Source organism: Oncorhynchus gorbuscha, linkage group LG19 (assembly GCF_021184085.1).
Source record: "Oncorhynchus gorbuscha isolate QuinsamMale2020 ecotype Even-year linkage group LG19, OgorEven_v1.0, whole genome shotgun sequence".
Classification (NCBI taxonomy): domain Eukaryota; kingdom Metazoa; phylum Chordata; class Actinopteri; order Salmoniformes; family Salmonidae; genus Oncorhynchus; species Oncorhynchus gorbuscha.
Genome location: NC_060191.1, coordinates 75841133 through 75858632, shown reverse-complemented (window position 1 = coordinate 75858632; position 17500 = coordinate 75841133). Strand labels below are relative to the sequence as shown.

Below are 17500 nucleotides of genomic sequence, written 5' to 3'. Positions count from 1 at the left end.
GTGTGGATCAGAAAACCAGTCAGTATCTGGTGTGGATCAGAAAACCAGTCAGTATCTGGTGTGGATCAGAAAACCAGTCAGTATCTGGTGTGGATCAGAAAACCAGTCAGTATCTGGTGTGGATCAGAAAACCAGTCAGTAGCTGGTGTGGATCAGATAACCAGTCAGTATCTGGTGTGGATCAGAAAACCAGTCAGTAGCTGGTGTGGATCAGAGAACCAGTCAGTATCTGGTGTGGATCAGATAACCAGTCAGTAGCTGGTGTGGATCAGAAAACCAGTCAGTATCTGGTGTGGATCAGAAAACCAGTCAGTATCTGATGTGGATCAGAAAACCAGTCAGTATCTGGTGTGGATCAGAGAACCAGGCAGTATCTGGTGTGGATCAGATAACCAGTCAGTATCTGGTGTGGATCAGATAACCAATCAGTATCTGGTGTGGATCAGAGAACCAGTCAGTATCTGGTGTGGATCAGAACCAGTCAGTATCTGGTGTGGATCAGAACCAATCAGTATCTGGTGTGGATCAGAACCAGTCAGTATCTGGTGTGAATCAGAGAACCAGTCAGTATCTGGTGAGGATCAGATAACCAGTCAGTATCTGGTGTGGATCAGAAAACCAGGCAGTATCTGGTGTGGATCAGAGAACCAATCAGTATCTGGTGTGGATCAGAACTAGTCAGTATCTGGTGTGGATCAGAGAACCAGGCAGTATCTGGTGTGGATCAGAGAACCAATCAGTATCTGGTGTGGATCAGAGAACCAGTCAGTATCTGGTGTGGATCAGAACCAGTCAGTATCTGGTGTGGATCAGAAAACCAGTTAGTATCTGGTGTGGATCAGAGAACCAGTCAGTATCTGGTGTGGATCAGAGAACCAGTCAGTATCTGGTGTGGATCAGAAAACCAGTTAGTATCTGGTGTGGATCAGAGAACCAGTCAGTATCTGGTGTGGATCAGAGAACCAGTCAGTATCTGGTGTGGATCAGAAAACCAGTTAGTATCTGGTGTGGATCAGAGAACCAGTCAGTATCTGGTGTGACCACCATTTGCCTCATGGAGTGGGACACATCTCCTTCACATAGAGTTGATCAGGTTGTTGGTGGTGGCCTGTGGAATGTTGTCCCCACTCCTCTTAAACGGCTGTGTGAAGTTGCTGGATATTGGCGGGAACTGGGACATTTTCAGCTTCCAGGAATTGTGTCCAGATCCTTGTGACATGGGGCTGTGCATTATCATGCTGAAACATGAGGTGATGGTGGTGGATGAATGGCACGACAACGGGCCTCAGGATCTCCTCACGGTCTCTCTGTACATTCAAATTGCCATCGATAGAATACAATTGTGTTGGTTGTCCGTTGCTTATGTCTGCCCGTACCATAACCCCACTGCCCGTACCATAACCCCACTGCCCATACCATAACCCCACTGCCCGTACCATAACCCCACTGACCGTACCATAACCCCACTGCCCATACCATAACCCCACTGACCGTACCATAACCCCACTGCCCATACCATAACCCCACTGCCCGTACCATAACCCCACTGCCCGTACCATAACCCCACTGCCCGTACCATAACCCCACTGCCCATACCATAACCCCACTGCCCGTACCATAACCCCACTGCCCATACCATAACCCCACTGCCCGTACCATAACCCCACTGACCGTACCATAACCCCACTGCCACCATGGGGCACTCTGTTCTCAATTGTGGTATTATGTGTTTTTTCACGTGATTTGTAACTTAAGTTGTACATAATGTTTCTGCCACCAATATTACTCGCCAACGTGCAATCCTTGGACAATAAACTAGACGAGGTACGATCATTGGACAATAAACTAGACGAGGTACAATCATTGGACAATAAACTAGACGAGGTACAATCACGAATATCCTACCAACGGGACATCAAAAACTGTAACATGTTATGTTTCACGGAATCGTGGCTGAATGATGACATGGATATTCAGCTAGCGGGATATACTCTGCATCGGCAAGATAGAACAGCACACTACGGTAAGACGAGGGGGGGGGGTCTGCACATATTTGTGAACAACTGCTGGTGCACGAAATCTAAGGAAGTCTCTAGAGTTTGCTCGCCTGAAGTAGTATGTTATGATAAGCTCCAGATCACACTATTTGCCAAGAGAGGAAACCGCTCAGCCAGAGGCGGCGCTCCTAGTGGCCGGGGACTTTAATGCAGGGAAACTTAAATCAGTTCTACCTCATTTCTACCAGCATGTTAAATGTGCAACCAGAGGAAAATAACTCTGGACCATCTTTACTCCACACACAGAGACGCGTACAAAGCTCTCCCTCGCCCTCCATTTGGCAAATCTGACCAGTTAGTTCGATGGATTATCTTGGCAAAGGAGAAATGCTCACTAACAGGGATGTAAACAAATTTGTTCACAATATTTTAGAGAAACCACATTTCTGCTATCTTTTATTACTGCTCATGAAACCAACATGTTGTGTTATATTTCTGTAGAGTAATATAGGATATGGCATTTAGAAGATGTACTTTATCCAAAGGTACTTTCATGCATAGGTTGGCCCCCAGCAGAAATCGAACCCACGACCCTTAGCATTGCAAGCACCATGCCCTACTGACCGAGCTACAATGGGATCCTTTCTCACCTCGTAGTCGGGCAGCAGATCGTCTTCGTCCTCTAGGCTGTAGAAGACAGAGTGAATGTCCTGTTCGCTCTCTGCAAACAGTTTCCTCTCCAGCGGTGACTCGGGGTAGATGTCCACAAACGTGGTCTCCAAATAGTCCTTGTTCCCCAGACCCATGGCGTCAGGGTGGCCCCAGAGAGGAGCCGGTGGGTACAGGGTCTCCAGAGTGCTGGGGAGGGAGCAAGGATCTAACAGCTGTTGCTGGGCCTGCTGGTACCCAAGCTCCCCTGGTCCTGGTTCTCCTGCCCCCCCGCAGTAAACCCTCCAGCCCAGTGGGGGCAGTGTCTTATCCTCCTCACACATCATCAGGACACCGTTGAACAGGCTGTTAGTGGTGCAGGTAGTACCCAGTCCTCGGGGATCTGCCTTGGGGCTCTCCCTTCCTAGCAGAGGGTGCTCTAGTTCATCCAGACTCTCCATCCCTCTTTCTCTCTCTCTGGTCTGTTCTGGTAGATAGCTAACGCAGCCGATGGCCTGGCCGGGAGGGAAGCCACCACATCAACCAATCAATGGTCTGGAAATCGATCTTGCAGATAAAAAGAGAAAGCGTTCTTTTGGATTTAAGAGAAAAGTGCCGCTGCCTCGCTGGCTTTAGGAGCACACTGGTAATCCATGTTCAATTAGTTTCAATGGTTCTCTTATTACAGACCTTGTTCTCAAACCGATAGAGAGAAGCACAAATCACCATGGCATCCTTAGTCGGTCCCCAGACCTCTTCTCTGTGTTGGGTTCTGTTCTGTTGGGTTCTGTTCTGTTGGGTTCTGTTGTGTTGGGTTCTGTTGTGTTCTGTTGGGTTCTGTTGGGTTGGGTTCTGTTGTGTTGTGTTGGGTTCTGTTGGGTTGGGTTCTGTTGTGTTGTGTTGGGTTCTGTTGTGTTGTGTTGGGTTCTGTTCTGTTGTGTTCTGTTGTGTTGGGTTCTGTTCTGTTGTGTTGGGTTCTGTTGTGTTGTGTTCTGTTGGGTTCTGTTGTGTTGGGTTCTGTTGTGTTGGGTTCTGTTGTGTTCTGTTGTGTTGTGTTGTGTTCTGTTGGGTTCTGTTGTGTTGGGTTCTGTTGTGTTGTGTTGGGTTCTGTTGTGTTGTGTTGGGTTCTGTTGTGTTCTGTTGGGTTGTGTTGGGTTGTGTTCTGTTGGGTTCTGTTGTGTTGGGTTGTGTGGTGTTGTGTTCTGTTGGGTTGTGTTGGGTTCTGTTGTGTTCTGTTTGGTTCTGTAGTGTTCTGTTGGGTTCTGTTGTGTTCTTTTGGGTTGTGTTGGGTTCTGTTGTGTTCTGTTGTGTTGGGTTCTGTTGGGTTCTGTTGTGTTGTGTTCTGTTGGGTTCTGTTGTGTTGGGTTCTGTTGGGTTCTGTTGTGTTGGGTTCTGTTGGGTTGTGTTGGGTTCTGTTGGGTTGGGTTCTGTTGGGTTCTGTTGGGTTGGGTTCTGTTGGGTTGGGTTCTGTTGGGTTTTGTTCTGTTGGGTTCTGTTGGGTTGGGTTCTGTTGGGTTCTGTTCTGTTGGGTTCTGTTGGGTTGGGTTCTGTTGGGTTCTGTTCTGTTGGGTTCTGTTGGGTTGGGTTCTGTTGGGTTCTGTTCTGTTGGGTTCTGTTGGGTTGGGTTCTGTTGGGTTCTGTTCTGTTGGGTTCTGTTGGGTTCTGTTCTGTTGGGTTCTGTTGGGTTCTGTTCTGTTGGGTTCTGTTCTGTTGGGTTCTGTTCTGTTGGGTTCTGTTCAGTTGGGTTCTGTTGGGTTGGGTTCTGTTGGGTTGTCTCTTTTTCTTTTCACACGTCAGATATGATTTGTTCCGGGGGCCGGTGGATTAAGGCTGGGAGTGTGTATACGGTCATGAACATGCTATTGTTGCTCAGTCTCAAATAACACTCTGAACGTGGACGACCTTGATTACTATGGCGACAGAGGACATGGGAAATACTGGGACGGGGGTTTTTAAAGCCTGAATTCAATTTCCCTGTCAAACATCAAGACGTAATCCTCAAAAAGCAGCATCACGGACAATGCTTATACTCATGTTATTTTCTCCCTGTGTAAAAACCCGCTTGAATAAAAACACAAGCACTTGAAGGTCTAGAAATAAGAGGAGAGAGAAAATAACTATAAAATAAGTATTTTCAAGATGTCTCTGTGTTTAGCTGCATTCGGGTGTATTGTAGCTCCAAATGGAACCAGAGGCACCACAACCAGGCCTCCGCCCTCCTCACCACCGCAGTCAGAACACCCTTGTCTTGTGTTGATGGTTAGAGAGGGACCAGAACCAGGCCTCCGCCCTCCTCACCACCGCAGTCAGAACACCCTTGTCTTGTGTTGATGGTTAGAGAGGGACCACAACCAGGCCTCCGCCCTCCTCACCACCGCAGTCAGAACACCCTTGTCTTGTGTTGATGGTTAGAGAGGGACCAGAACCAGGCCTCCGCCCTCCTCACCACCGCAGTCAGAACACCCTTGTCTTGTGTTGATGGTTAGAGAGGGACCAGAACCAGGGCCTCCGCCCTCCTCACCACCGCAGTCAGAACACCCTTATCTTGTGTTGATGGTTAGAGAGGGACCAGAACCAGGGCCTCCGCCCTCCTCACCACCGCAGTCAGAACACCCTTGTCTTGTGTTGATGGTTAGAGAGGGACCAGAACCAGGGCCTCCGCCCTCCTCACCACCGCAGTCAGAACACCCTTGTCTTGTGTTGATGGTTAGAGAGGGACCAGAACCAGGGCCTCCGCCCTCCTCACCACCGCAGTCAGAACACCCTTGTCTTGTGTTGATGGTTAGAGAGGGACCACAACCAGGCCTCCGCCCTCCTCACCACCGCAGTCAGAACACCCTTGTCTTGTGTTGATGGTTAGAGAGGGACCACAACCAGGCCTCCGCCCTCCTCACCACCGCAGTCAGAACACCCTTGTCTTGTGTTGATGGTTAGAGAGGGACCAGAACCAGGGCCTCCGCCCTCCTCACCACCGCAGTCAGAACACCCTTGTCTTGTGTTGATGGTTAGAGAGGGACCACAACCAGGCCTCCGCCCTCCTCACCACCGCAGTCAGAACACCCTTGTCTTGTGTTGATGGTTAGAGAGGGACCACAACCAGGCCTCCGCCCTCCTCACCACCGCAGTCAGAACACCCTTGTCTTGTGTTGATGGTTAGAGAGGGACCAGAACCAGGCCTCCGCCCTCCTCACCACCGCAGTCAGAACACCCTTGTCTTGTGTTGATGGTTAGAGAGGGACCAGAACCAGGGCCTCCGCCCTCCTCACCACCGCAGTCAGAACACCCTTGTCTTGTGTTGATGGTTAGAGAGGGACCAGAACCAGGCCTCCGCCCTCCTCACCACCGCAGTCAGAACACCCTTGTCTTGTGTTGATGGTTAGAGAGGCACCAGAACCAGGCCTCCGCCCTCCTCACCACCGCAGTCAGAACACCCTTGTCTTGTGTTGATGGTTAGAGAGGGACCAGAACCAGGCCTCTGCCCTCCTCACCACCGCAGTCAGAACACCCTTGTCTTGTGTTGATGGTTAGAGAGGGACCAGAACCAGGCCTCCGCCCTCCTCACCACCGCAGTCAGAACACCCTTGTCTTGTGTTGATGGTTAGAGAGGGACCAGAACCAGGGCTGTCCTCCAGGGCTGTCCTCCACGGCTGTCCTCCAGGGCTGTCCTCCACGGCTGTCCTCCAGGGCTGTCCTCCAGGGCTGTCCTCCACGGCTGTCCTCCAGGGCTGTCCTCCACGGCTGTCCTCCACGGCTGTCCTCCAGGGCTGTCCTCCACGGCTGTCCTCCAGGGCTGTCCTCCACGGCTGGGGGGGGGGGGGGCGGGGGGGGTAATGGAGGAATCGGAGGTCACCTGCTATTGATTTATTGGCTGTGTGTTTCGCAGCTCGCTGCTCGGGGCTCGCTGCTCGGGGCACAGCTACGTGTGTAGGACAGGAGTACTCCTGAGGGACGCGTGTTTTAAATTCTCCAGCTCCGCTGTGCCCAGGGTCCCATTCAATAAAGCCACCGTAGGGGAGGAGTCGGTCGGTCGGCCAGCCGGTGGTTTTGGTGGGTAGTCTGTCGTCCTCTGTCGACGAGGTGCAGCTCTGCCAAAGAGGGGAACAAGGTCAGACATTTAGAACATTTTTTAGCCTCCTCAGGTTGTCAACAACTTTGTCTCTGCACACTGCGTTACGTCTCTCTGGGAGTCGTAGTGTAATATATTCTGAGTGAATGGTATGGTGGTGCCAAACAGGCTTGTAACCTAGTGTCTCACAAGTGTCACAGTCTATTTTGGGGGAGGAGGGAGGGGGAGGGGTGAGGGGTGGGGTGGAGGGGGAAGGGGGAGGGGAGGGGGAGGGGGAGGGGTGGGGTGGAGTCAGAGAGATACCATGATGCTCGGTGGCCAGCTGCTGTCAGTGATAAAGACCAGTTTACGGTTTACAAGGATACAGTATTTTCAACCTAATTTTTTTTTCAGTTTCCTGAAATGAGATGTGGAGACACGGCACAAGTGTTTTATTTGACCTCGTAACTACGTTAGTGAAATGGTAAAAACAGCAGCCGCCGAATAATGGAACCGACAGCTATCTGCGCCCCCGGAAGATTAGCACCCCCAAGAGCCACTCCAAATAGCCCTCAGGGATCCAGCAGGACAGTCCTCCCGAGTGACGCAGTGGTCAAAGGTACTGTATTGCTAGTGCTAGATGTGGCACTCCAGACCTGGGTTCGATCCCGGGTTGTGTCAGAGCTGGCCGTGAACTGGGAGACCCATGAGGCGGAACACAATTGTCCCAAGGTCATCTGGGTTAAAGGAGGGTTTGGCTGGCTGGGATTTCCTTGTCCCATCGCGCTCTAGCGACTCGTTTTGAAGCCTGCAAGCTGATTTTGGTCGCCAGCTTGACAGTGTTTCACCAACACATTGGTGCGGCTGGTTTCCGGGTTAAGCGTGCAGTGTGCCAAGAAGCAGTGCGGCTTGGCACAGTCGTGTTTCGGAGGGCACATGGCTCTCGACCTTCGCCTCTCCGGAGTTGCAGCGATGGGACAAGACTGTAACTACCAATTGGGGAAAAGAGGGGGTACAGCAGGAAGGACAGACCCAAACTACAGTACTCAGTATCTCAAGCTGCTGAATTACTTCACAGACACACACCAGGTCTGCCAGAACTCTTGGTCCTAGTGACATTGTTTAGGGGAATGACTCTGGGTCCTAGTGACATTGTTTAGGGGAATGACTCTTGGTCCTAGTGACATTGTTTAGGGGAATGACTCTGGGGCCTAGTGACATTGTTTAGGGGAATGACTCTGGGTCCTAGTGACATTGTTTAGGGGAATGACTCTGGGGCCTAGTGACATGGTTTAGGGGAATGACTCTGGGTCCTAGTGACATTGTTTAGGGGAATGACTCTGGGGCCTAGTGACATGGTTTAGGGGAATGACTCTTGGTCCTAGTGACATTGTTTAGGGGAATGACTCCGGGGCCTAGTGACATTGTTTAGGGGAATGACTCTGGGCCCTGGTGACATGGTTTAGGGGAATAACTATGGACCCTAGTGACATGGTTTAGGGGAATGACTCTGGGCCCTGGTGACATGGTTTAGGGGAATGACTCTGGGTCCTAGTGACATTGTTTAGGGGAATGACTCTGGGCCCTGGTGACATGGTTTAGGGGAATAACTGGACCCTAGTGACATGGTTTAGGGGAATGACTCTGGGCCCTAGTGACATTGTTTAGGGCATAACTCTGGGCCCTGGTGACATGGTTTAGGGGAATAACTATGGACCCTAGTGACATGGTTTAGGGGAATGACTCTGGGCCCTGGTGACATGGTTTAGGGGAATGACTCTGGGTCCTAGTGACATTGTTTAGGGGAATGACTCTGGGCCCTGGTGACATGGTTTAGGGGAATAACTCTGGACCCTAGTGACATGGTTTAGGGGAATGACTCTGGGCCCTAGTGACATTGTTTAGGGGCATAACTCTGGGCCCTGGTGACATGGTTTAGGGGAATGACTCTTGGTCCTAGTGACATTGTTTAGGGGAATGACTCCGGGGCCTAGTGACATTGTTTAGGGGAATGACTCTGGGCCCTGGTGACATGGTTTAGGGGAATGACTCTGGGTCCTAGTGACATTGTTTAGGGGAATGACTCTGGGCCCTGGTGACATGGTTTAGGGGAATAACTGGACCCTAGTGACATAGTTTAGGGGAATGACTCTGGGCCCTAGTGACATTGTTTAGGGGCATAACTCTGGGCCCTGGTGACATGGTTTAGGGGAATAACTATGGACCCTAGTGACATGGTTTAGGGGAATGACTCTGGGCCCTGGTGACATGGTTTAGGGGAATGACTCTGGGTCCTAGTGACATTGTTTAGGGGAATGACTCTGGGCCCTGGTGACATGGTTTAGGGAAATAACTCTGGACCCTAGTGACATGGTTTAGGGGAATGACTCTGGGCCCTAGTGACATTGTTTAGGGGCATAACTCTGGGCCCTGGTGACATGGTTTAGGGGAATGACTCTTGGTCCTAGTGACATTGTTTAGGGGAATGACTCTGGGCCCTGGTGACATGGTTTAGGGGAATGACTCTTGGTCCTAGTGACATTGTTTAGGGGCATAACTCTGGGCCCTGGTGACATGGTTTAGGGGAATGACTCTTGGTCCTAGTGACATTGTTTAGGGGAATGACTCTGGGGCCTAGTGACATGGTTTAGGGGAATGACTCTGGGCCCTGGTGACATGGTTTAGGGGAATAACTCTGGGCCCTAGTAAAATGGCTATATACAGGAAGTACCAGGTAATAACATGGCTATATACAGGAAGTACCAGGTAATAACATGGCTATATACAGGAAGTACCAGGTAATAACATGGCTATATACAGGGAGTACCAGGTAATAACATGGCTATATACAGGGAGTACCAGGTAATAACATGGCTATATACAGGAAGTACCAGGTAATAACATGGCTATATACAGGAAGTACCAGGTAATAACATGGCTACATACAGGAAGTACCAGGTAATAACATGGCTATATACAGGAAGTACCAGGTAATAACATGGCTATATACAGGAAGTACCAGGTAATAACATGGCTATATACAGGAAGTACCAGGTAATAACATGGCTATATACAGGAAGTACCAGGTAATAACATGGCTATATACATGTGTTGCTGCCTTGCTGGAAGTACCAGGTAATAACATGGCTATATACAGGAAGTACCAGGTAATAACATGGCTATATACAGGAAGTACCAGGTAATAACATGGCTATATACAGGAAGTATACTTTTTTGTATATACATTTGACTGGTAACTGTATTGTCTCTACCTTCTTGCTCTTTGTGTTGTTGCCCAATAATGTTTGTATCGTGTTTTGTGTTGCTGCCATGCTGTGTTGTCATGTGTTGCTGCCTTGCTGTGTTGCTACCATGCTGTGTTGTCATGTGTTGCTACCATGCTGCGTTGTCATGTGTTGCTGCCATGTGTTGCTACCATGCTGTGTTGTCATGTGTTGCTGCTATGCTGTGTTGTCATGTGTTGCTACCATGCTGTGTTGTCATGTGTTGCTACCATGCTGTGTTGTAATGTGTTGCTACCATGCTGTGTTGTCATGTGTTGCTACCTTGCTGTGTTGTAATGTGTTGCTACCATGCTGTGTTGTCATGTGTTGCTACCTTGCTGTGTTGTTGTCTTAGGTCTCTCTTTATGTAGTGTTGTGGTGTCTCTCTTTATGTAGTGCTGTGGTGTCTCTCTTTATGTAGTGTTGTAGTGTCTCTCTTTATGTAGTGTTGTGGTCTCTCTTTATGTACTGTTGTGGTGTCTCTATGTAGTGTTGTGGTCTCTCTTTATGTAGTGTTGTGGTCTCTCTTTATGTAGTGTTGTGGTCTCTCTTTATGTAGTGTTGTGGTGTCTCTATGTAGTGTTGTGGTCTCTCTCTATGTAGTGTTGTGGTGTCACTCTTTATGTAGTGTTGTGTTGTCTCTCTTTATGTAGTGTTGTGGTGTCTCTCTTTATGTAGTGTTGTGGTGTCTCTCTTTATGTAGTGTTGTGGTGTCTCTCTTTATGTAGTGTTGTGGTGTCTCTCTTTATGTAGTGTAGTGTTGTCTCTCTTTATGTAGTGTTGTGGTGTCTCTCTTTATGTAGTGTTGTGGTGTCACTCTTTATGTAGTGTTGTGGTGTCTCTATGTAGTGTTGTGGTCTCTCTTTATGTAGTGTTGTGGTCTCTCTTTATGTAGTGTTGTGGTCTCTCTTTATGTAGTGTTGTGGTGTCTCTATGTAGTGTTGTGGTCTCTCTCTATGTAGTGTTGTGGTCTCTCTTTATGTAGTGTTGTAGTGTCTCTCTTTATGTAGTGTTGTCTCTCTTTATGTAGTGTTGTGGTGTCTCTCTTTATGTAGTGTTGTCTCTCTTTATGTAGTGTTGTGGTGTCTCTCTTTATGTAGTGTTGTGTTGTCTCTCTTTATGTAGTGTTGTGGTGTCTCTCTTTATGTAGTGTTGTGGTGTCTCTCTTTATGTAGTGTTGTAGTGTCTCTCTTTATGTAGTGTTGTCTCTCTTTATGTAGTGTTGTGGTGTCTCTATGTAGTGTTGTGTTGTCTCTCTTTATGTAGTGTTGTGTTGTCTCTCTTTATGTAGTGTTGTGGTGTCTCTCTTTATGTAGTGTTGTGTTGTCTCTCTCTATGTAGTGTTGTGTTGTCTCTCTTTATGTAGTGTTGTGGTGTCTCTATGTAGTGTTGTGTTGTCTCTCTTTATGTAGTGTTGTGGTGTCTCTCTTTATGTAGTGTTGTGGTGTCTCTCTTTATGTAGTGTTGTGGTGTCTCTCTTTATGTAGTGTTGTGGTGTCTCTATGTAGTGTTGTGGTCTCTCTTTATGTAGTGTTGTGGTGTCTCTCTTTATGTAGTGTTGTGGTGTCTCTCTTTATGTAGTGCTGTGTAGTCTCTCTTTATGTAGTGTTGTGTTGTCTCTCTTTATGTAGTGTAGTCTCTCTTTATGCTGTGTTGTTGTCTTAGGTCTCTTTATGTAGTGTTGTGGTGTCTCTATGTAGTGTTGTGGTGTCTCTCTTTATGTAGTGTTGTGGTGTCTCTCTTTGTGTAGTGTTGTGGTGTCTCTCTTTATGTATGTCACGAATATTACCGAAGGTGACTCCCCTTCTTGTTCGGGTGGCGCTCGGCGGTCGTCGTCGCCGGTCTACTAGCTATCGCCGATCCGTTGTTCTGTGTTCGTTTAGTTTTGTCTAATTGGTAGCACCTGTTTCTAGTTTGGTTGTTAGGATAGGGGTATATATAGTCTGTTTAGCCCGCTTCTGTTTCGTGCGGGCTTGTTCGTCTGTTTTGTTGGTTGAGTGTATTTTGTTGCATTTTGGGTTTCACGCTGTCCGTTTTTATTTCTGTTCATTTGTGTTTTCACTTTGTACATGTTGTGTTTCCGGGACATTAAAGCGTGTTGTTTTTCCCACATCTTTGCTCTCTGCGCCTGACTCCACACCTCTTCACTCATTACTGTGACAGAAGCCCGCACCTCGATATGGAGTCAGCAGGAGCAGCGACTAGGATCAGCGATGGAACAGATGATGGAGAGGATGGATCGTTGGGAGAGGAATGGTTTCCCTACTACTCCACCGACCCTCCCACCAGCAACTCTACCATCTTACCCATCTGGATCCGGTTCCAGCGCTCTGCACATGACGCCTCCGAGGAATTACGATGGAACAGCGACAGGGTGCCAGGGATTCCTGCTGCAATTAGACCTCTACCTGTCCACCGTTCGACCGGCCCCCTCAGAGGAGGAGAGAGTAGGGGTCCTCACCACCTGCCTGTCTGGTAGAGCCCTGGAGTGGGCTAATGTGGTCTGGAACGGGCCCGACTCGGCGAGAGACAACTACCCAGAGTTCATCCGCCGTTTCAGGGCCGTGTTCGATCACCCTCCAGAGAGTCGTGCGGCAGGTGAGAGATTGTTCCATCTCCGTAGGGAGCTGGCCTGTCGGGATACTACACTTGGCCAGGATGGACTGATAGACCTGTCGATCCGGTTGGACCATCTGCTAGCTGCTCGTGGACGTTCTGAAAGGGTCTTGTCAGTTCTACCTCCTGATCCTCCTGCCCCTATTCCGATGGAGTTAGGAGGTACGGCATCAAGGGAGATCGGAGGAGGAAGCTCCTCCTGTACCAGTTGTGGCCGGAGAGGGCACACGTCTGGTCGGTGCTGGAGGAATTCATCTGGGAATCATTAGGGCAGGCAGAATACTCATCGGTCACCCCAGGTGAGTAAGCACCACACTCTCCCAGAGTTTCCTGTTGGTCACATGTTTCTATTAATTTGTTTCCTAAATTATTCTCCTTCTCTCCAGCATAAGGCACTGGTAGATTCAGGTGCAGCTGGAAACTTTATAGATCGCGGACTCGCTCAGAGGTTGAGGATTCCGTTAGTAAAAGTAAACCCCCCTTTTCCCGTGCACTCTTTAGATAGTCGACCATTAGGGTCAGGGCTGGTGAAGAAAGCCACAATTTCGTTGGAGATGATTACGCAGGGGAATCACAAGGAGCGAATTAGTTTGTTCCTTATCGATTCACCTGCGTTTCCAGTTGTTCTGGGGATTCCCTGGCTGGCTATTCATAATCCTACGATTTCGTGGAAACAGGGAACTCTACAGGGGTGGTCTGATGAGTGTTCAGGCAGGTGTGTAGGGGTTTCCATCGGTGCTACAACGGTGGAGAGTCCAGACCAGGTTTCCACCGTGCGCATTCCAGCTGAGTATGATGATTTGGCTATCGTTTTCAGTAAAAAGAAAGCGACCCACTTACCACCCCATAGGCAGGGGGATTGCGTGATAAATCTCCAGGTTAACGCTGTACTTCCCAGGAGTCATGTGTATCCTTTGTCTCAGGAGGAGAAGGTGGCTATGGAAAATTATATCACCGAGGCTCTGGGACAGGGGTACATTCAGCCCTCCATGTCACCTGTCTCTTCGAGTTTCTTTTTTGTGAAGAAAAAAGATGGTGGTTTGCGTCCGTGTATTGATTATAGAGGTCTAAATTCCATCACAGTGGGTTTTAGTTACCCACTACCTCTCATTGCTACGGTAGTGGAATCATTTCACGGAGCGCAGTTCTTCACTAAACTGGATCTCAGGAGTGCTTATAATTTGGTGCGTATTCGGAAGGGAGATGAGTGGAAAACTGCATTTAGCACTAGGTCGGGCCATTATGAGTATCGCGTCATGCCATACGGTTTAAAGAATGCTCCAGCTATATTTCAATCCTTCGTGGATGAAATACTCAGAGACCTGCACGGACAGGGTGTAGTGGTTTATATTGACGATATTTTGATCTACTCCGCTACACGCTCTGCGCATGTATCTCTTGTGCGTAAAGTTCTTAGACGACTGCTGGAGCATGACCTGTATGTGAAGGCGGAGAAATGTGAGTTTTCCAAACAATCAGTTTCCTTCCTGGGTTATCGCATTTCCAGCTCTGGTTTGGTAATGGAGGGTGACCGCGTTAAGGCCGTGCGTAATTGGCCGACTCCGACCACGGTAAAGGAGGTGCAGCGGTTCTTGGGATTTGCCCATTACTACCGGAGGTTTATCCGGGGTTTTGGTCAGGTAGCTGCCCCTATTACCTCACTGCTGAAGGGGGGACCGGTGCGTTTACAGTGGTCAGCAGAGGCGAACGGAGCTTTTCATAAGTTGAAGGCGATGTTTACTAAGGCGCCGGTGTTGGCACATCCGGACCCTTCTTTGGCGTTTATAGTAGAGGTGGACGCTTCCGAGGCTGGGGTTGGAGCGGTGCTCTCACAGCGTTCGGGTGTGCCACCGAAGCTCCGCCCCTGTGCCTTTTTTTCTAAGAAACTCGGGCCAGCGGAGCGGAATTATGATGTGGGGGATAGGGAGTTGTTGGCTATGGTTAAGGACCTGAAGGTGTGGAGACACTGGCTTGAGGAGGCTAAGCACCCTTTCCTTATCTGGACTGACCATCGTAACCTGGAGTATATCCGATCAGCTAGGAGACTGAATCCTCGTCAGGCAAGGTGGGCCATGTTTTTCACCAGATTTCATTTCACTGTCTCATATAGACCAGGTTCCCTCAACACTAAGGCTGACGCGCTGTCAAGACTCTATGACACTGAGGACAGGTCCATCGATCCTACTCCCATCATTCCGGCAGCTAAGCTGGTGGCACCGGTAGTATGGGATGTGGACGCGGACATCGAGCGGGCACTAAGGGGGGAACCTACGCCTCCACAGTGTCCGGAGGGTCGTAGGTACGTGCCGCTGGCTGTTCGTGATCAATTGATTCGATGGGCTCATTGTCTACCCTCGTCGGGTCACCCAGGTGTTTATAGGACAGTGAGAGGTCTTGAGAGGAAGTACTGGTGGCCCACTTTGAGGAGGGATGTGCGATTCTATGTTTCCTCCTGTTCGGTGTGCGCCCAGAGTAAGGCTCCTAGACACCTGCCAAGAGGTAAATTACAACCTCTTCCCGTTCCACAACGGCCGTGGACCCATCTTTCAGTGGATTTTCTTACTGACCTCCCCCCCTCTCAGGGTAACACTACTATCCTGGTCGTTGTGGATCGGTTCTCTAAGTCCTGCCATCTTATCCCATTGCCCGGTCCCCCTACGGCCCTACAGACTGCGGAAGCTCTTTTCACCCATGTCTTCCGGCACTACGGGGTGCCCGAGGATATAGTTTCTGATCGGGGCCCCCAATTTATCTCCCGTGTTTGGAGAGCATTTATGGAACGTCTGGGGGTCTCGGTCAGCCTTACCTCAGGGTATCACCCGGAGAGTAATGGTCAGGTGGAGAGAGTTAACCAGGAGGTGGGTAGGTTTCTGCGGTCGTATTGCCAGGACCGGCCAGGCGAGTGGGCGAGATATATTCCCTAGGCAGAAATAGCCCAGAATTCTCTAAGCCACTCTTCTACCAACATGTCACCATTTGAGTGCGTGTTGGGGTACCAGCCGGTCCTGGCACCGTGGCATCAGAGCCAGACTGAGGCTCCTGCGGTGGAGGAGTGGGTACAGCGCTCTAAGGAGACCTGGAGGGCAGTCCAGGAGTCATTACGCCAAGCGAGTATAAGGCAGAAGAAGAGCGCTGACCGTCACCGCAGTGAGGCCCCCGTGTTTGCACCTGGGGACAGGGTCTGGCTCTCGACCCGAAACCTGCCTCTCCGCTTGCCCTGCCGGAAGCTGGGTCCGCAGTGTATAGGGCCATTTAAAGTCATGAGGAGAATAAATGAGGTTTGTTATCGATTATTACTTCCTTCGTATTATCGTATTAACCCCTCATTTCATGTGTCTCTTCTCAGGCCGGTGGTAGCTGGTCCCATGCAGGAAAATGAGGTACCGGAGGTTCCTCCACCCCCTCTGGACATCGAGGGATCCCCGGCGTACAAGATACAAGCTATTCTGGACTCGAGACGCCGGGTGAGAGGCTTGCAGTACCTCGTCGACTGGGAGGGGTACGGTCCGGAGGAGAGGTGCTGGGTTCCGGCGAGGGATATTCTAGACCCATCCATGTTGAGTGAATTCCATCGCCTCCGTCCGGATCGCCCAGCGCCTCGGCCTCCGGGTCGTCCCCGAGGCCGACGTCGGCGCGCTGCGGGAGCTGCGCGTCAGGAGGGGGGTACTGTCACGAATATTACCGAAGGTGACTCCCCTTCTTGTTCGGGTGGCGCTCGGCGGTCGTCGTCGCCGGTCTACTAGCTATCGCCGATCCGTTGTTCTGTGTTCGTTTAGTTTTGTCTAATTGGTAGCACCTGTTTCTAGTTTGGTTGTTAGGATAGGGTATATATAGTCTGTTTAGCCCGCTTCTGTTTCGTGCGGGCTTGTTCGTCTGTTTTGTTGGTTGAGTGTATTTTGTTGCATTTTGGGTTTCACGCTGTCCGTTTTTATTTCTGTTCATTTGTGTTTTCACTTTGTACATGTTGTGTTTCCGGGACATTAAAGTGTGTTGTTTTTCCCACATCTTTGCTCTCTGCGCCTGACTCCACACCTCTTCACTCATTACTGTGACAATGTAGTGTTGTCTCTCTTTATGTATTGTTGTGGTGTCTCTCTTTATGTAGTGTTGTGGTGTCTCTCTTTATGTACTGTTGTAGTGTCTCTCTTTATGTAGTGTTGTAGTGTCTCTCTTTATGTACTGTTGTAGTGTCTCTCTTTATGTAGTGTTGTAGTGTCTCTCTTTATGTAGTGCTGAGGTGTCTCTCTTTATGTAGTGTTGTGGTCTCTCTTTATGTAGTGCTGTGGTGTCTCTCTTTATGTACTGTTGTAGTGTCTCTCTTTATGTAGTGTTGTAGTGTCTCTCTTTATGTAGTGTTGTAGTGTCTCTCTTTATGTAGTGTTGTAGTGTCTCTCTTTATGTAGTGTTGTGGTGTCTCTCTTTATGTACTGTTGTAGTGTCTCTCTTTATGTAGTGCTGTGGTGTCTCTCTTTATGTAGTGTTGTGGTCTCTCTTTATGTAGTGTTGTAGTGTCTCTCTTTATGTAGTGTTGTGGTGTCTCTCTTTATGTAGTGTTGTGGTGTCTCTCTTTATGTAGTGTTGTGGTGTCTCTCTTTATGTAGTGTTGTCTCTCTTTATGTAGTGCTGTGGTGTCTCTCTTTATGTAGTGTTGTGGTCTCTCTTTATGTAGTGTTGTGGTGTCTCTCTTTATGTAGTGTTGTGGTGTCTCTCTTTATGTAGTGTTGTGGTGTCTCTCTTTATGTAGTGTTGTGGTGTCTCTCTTTATGTAGTGTTGTGGTGTCTCTCTTTATGTAGTGTTGTAGTGTCTCTCTTTATGTAGTGTAGTGTTGTCTCTCTTTATGTAGTGTTGTGGTGTCTCTCTTTATGTAGTGTTGTGGTCTCTCTTTATGTAGTGTTGTAGTGTCTCTCTT

At 49.2% G+C, this 17500-nt stretch overlaps 1 protein-coding gene and 1 long non-coding RNA gene across 2 annotated transcripts in view; both read right to left on the bottom strand.

Moving 5' to 3' along the window:
- tmem91 (transmembrane protein 91) overlaps positions 1-3496 on the bottom strand; it is a 28618-nt gene extending 25122 nt beyond the window's left edge. Inside the window, exon 1 of the mRNA XM_046316562.1 lies at positions 2648-3496. Within this exon, the coding sequence (XP_046172518.1) occupies positions 2648-3106 (459 nt within the window). The 5' untranslated portion in view covers positions 3107-3496. The remainder of the gene's footprint in view (positions 1-2647) is intronic.
- A 3023-nt stretch (positions 3497-6519) lies between these two features.
- LOC124006512 overlaps positions 6520-17500 on the bottom strand; it is a 19353-nt gene continuing 8372 nt past the window's right edge. Inside the window, exon 3 of the long non-coding RNA XR_006833789.1 lies at positions 6520-6730. This is a non-coding gene — a long non-coding RNA (uncharacterized LOC124006512). The remainder of the gene's footprint in view (positions 6731-17500) is intronic.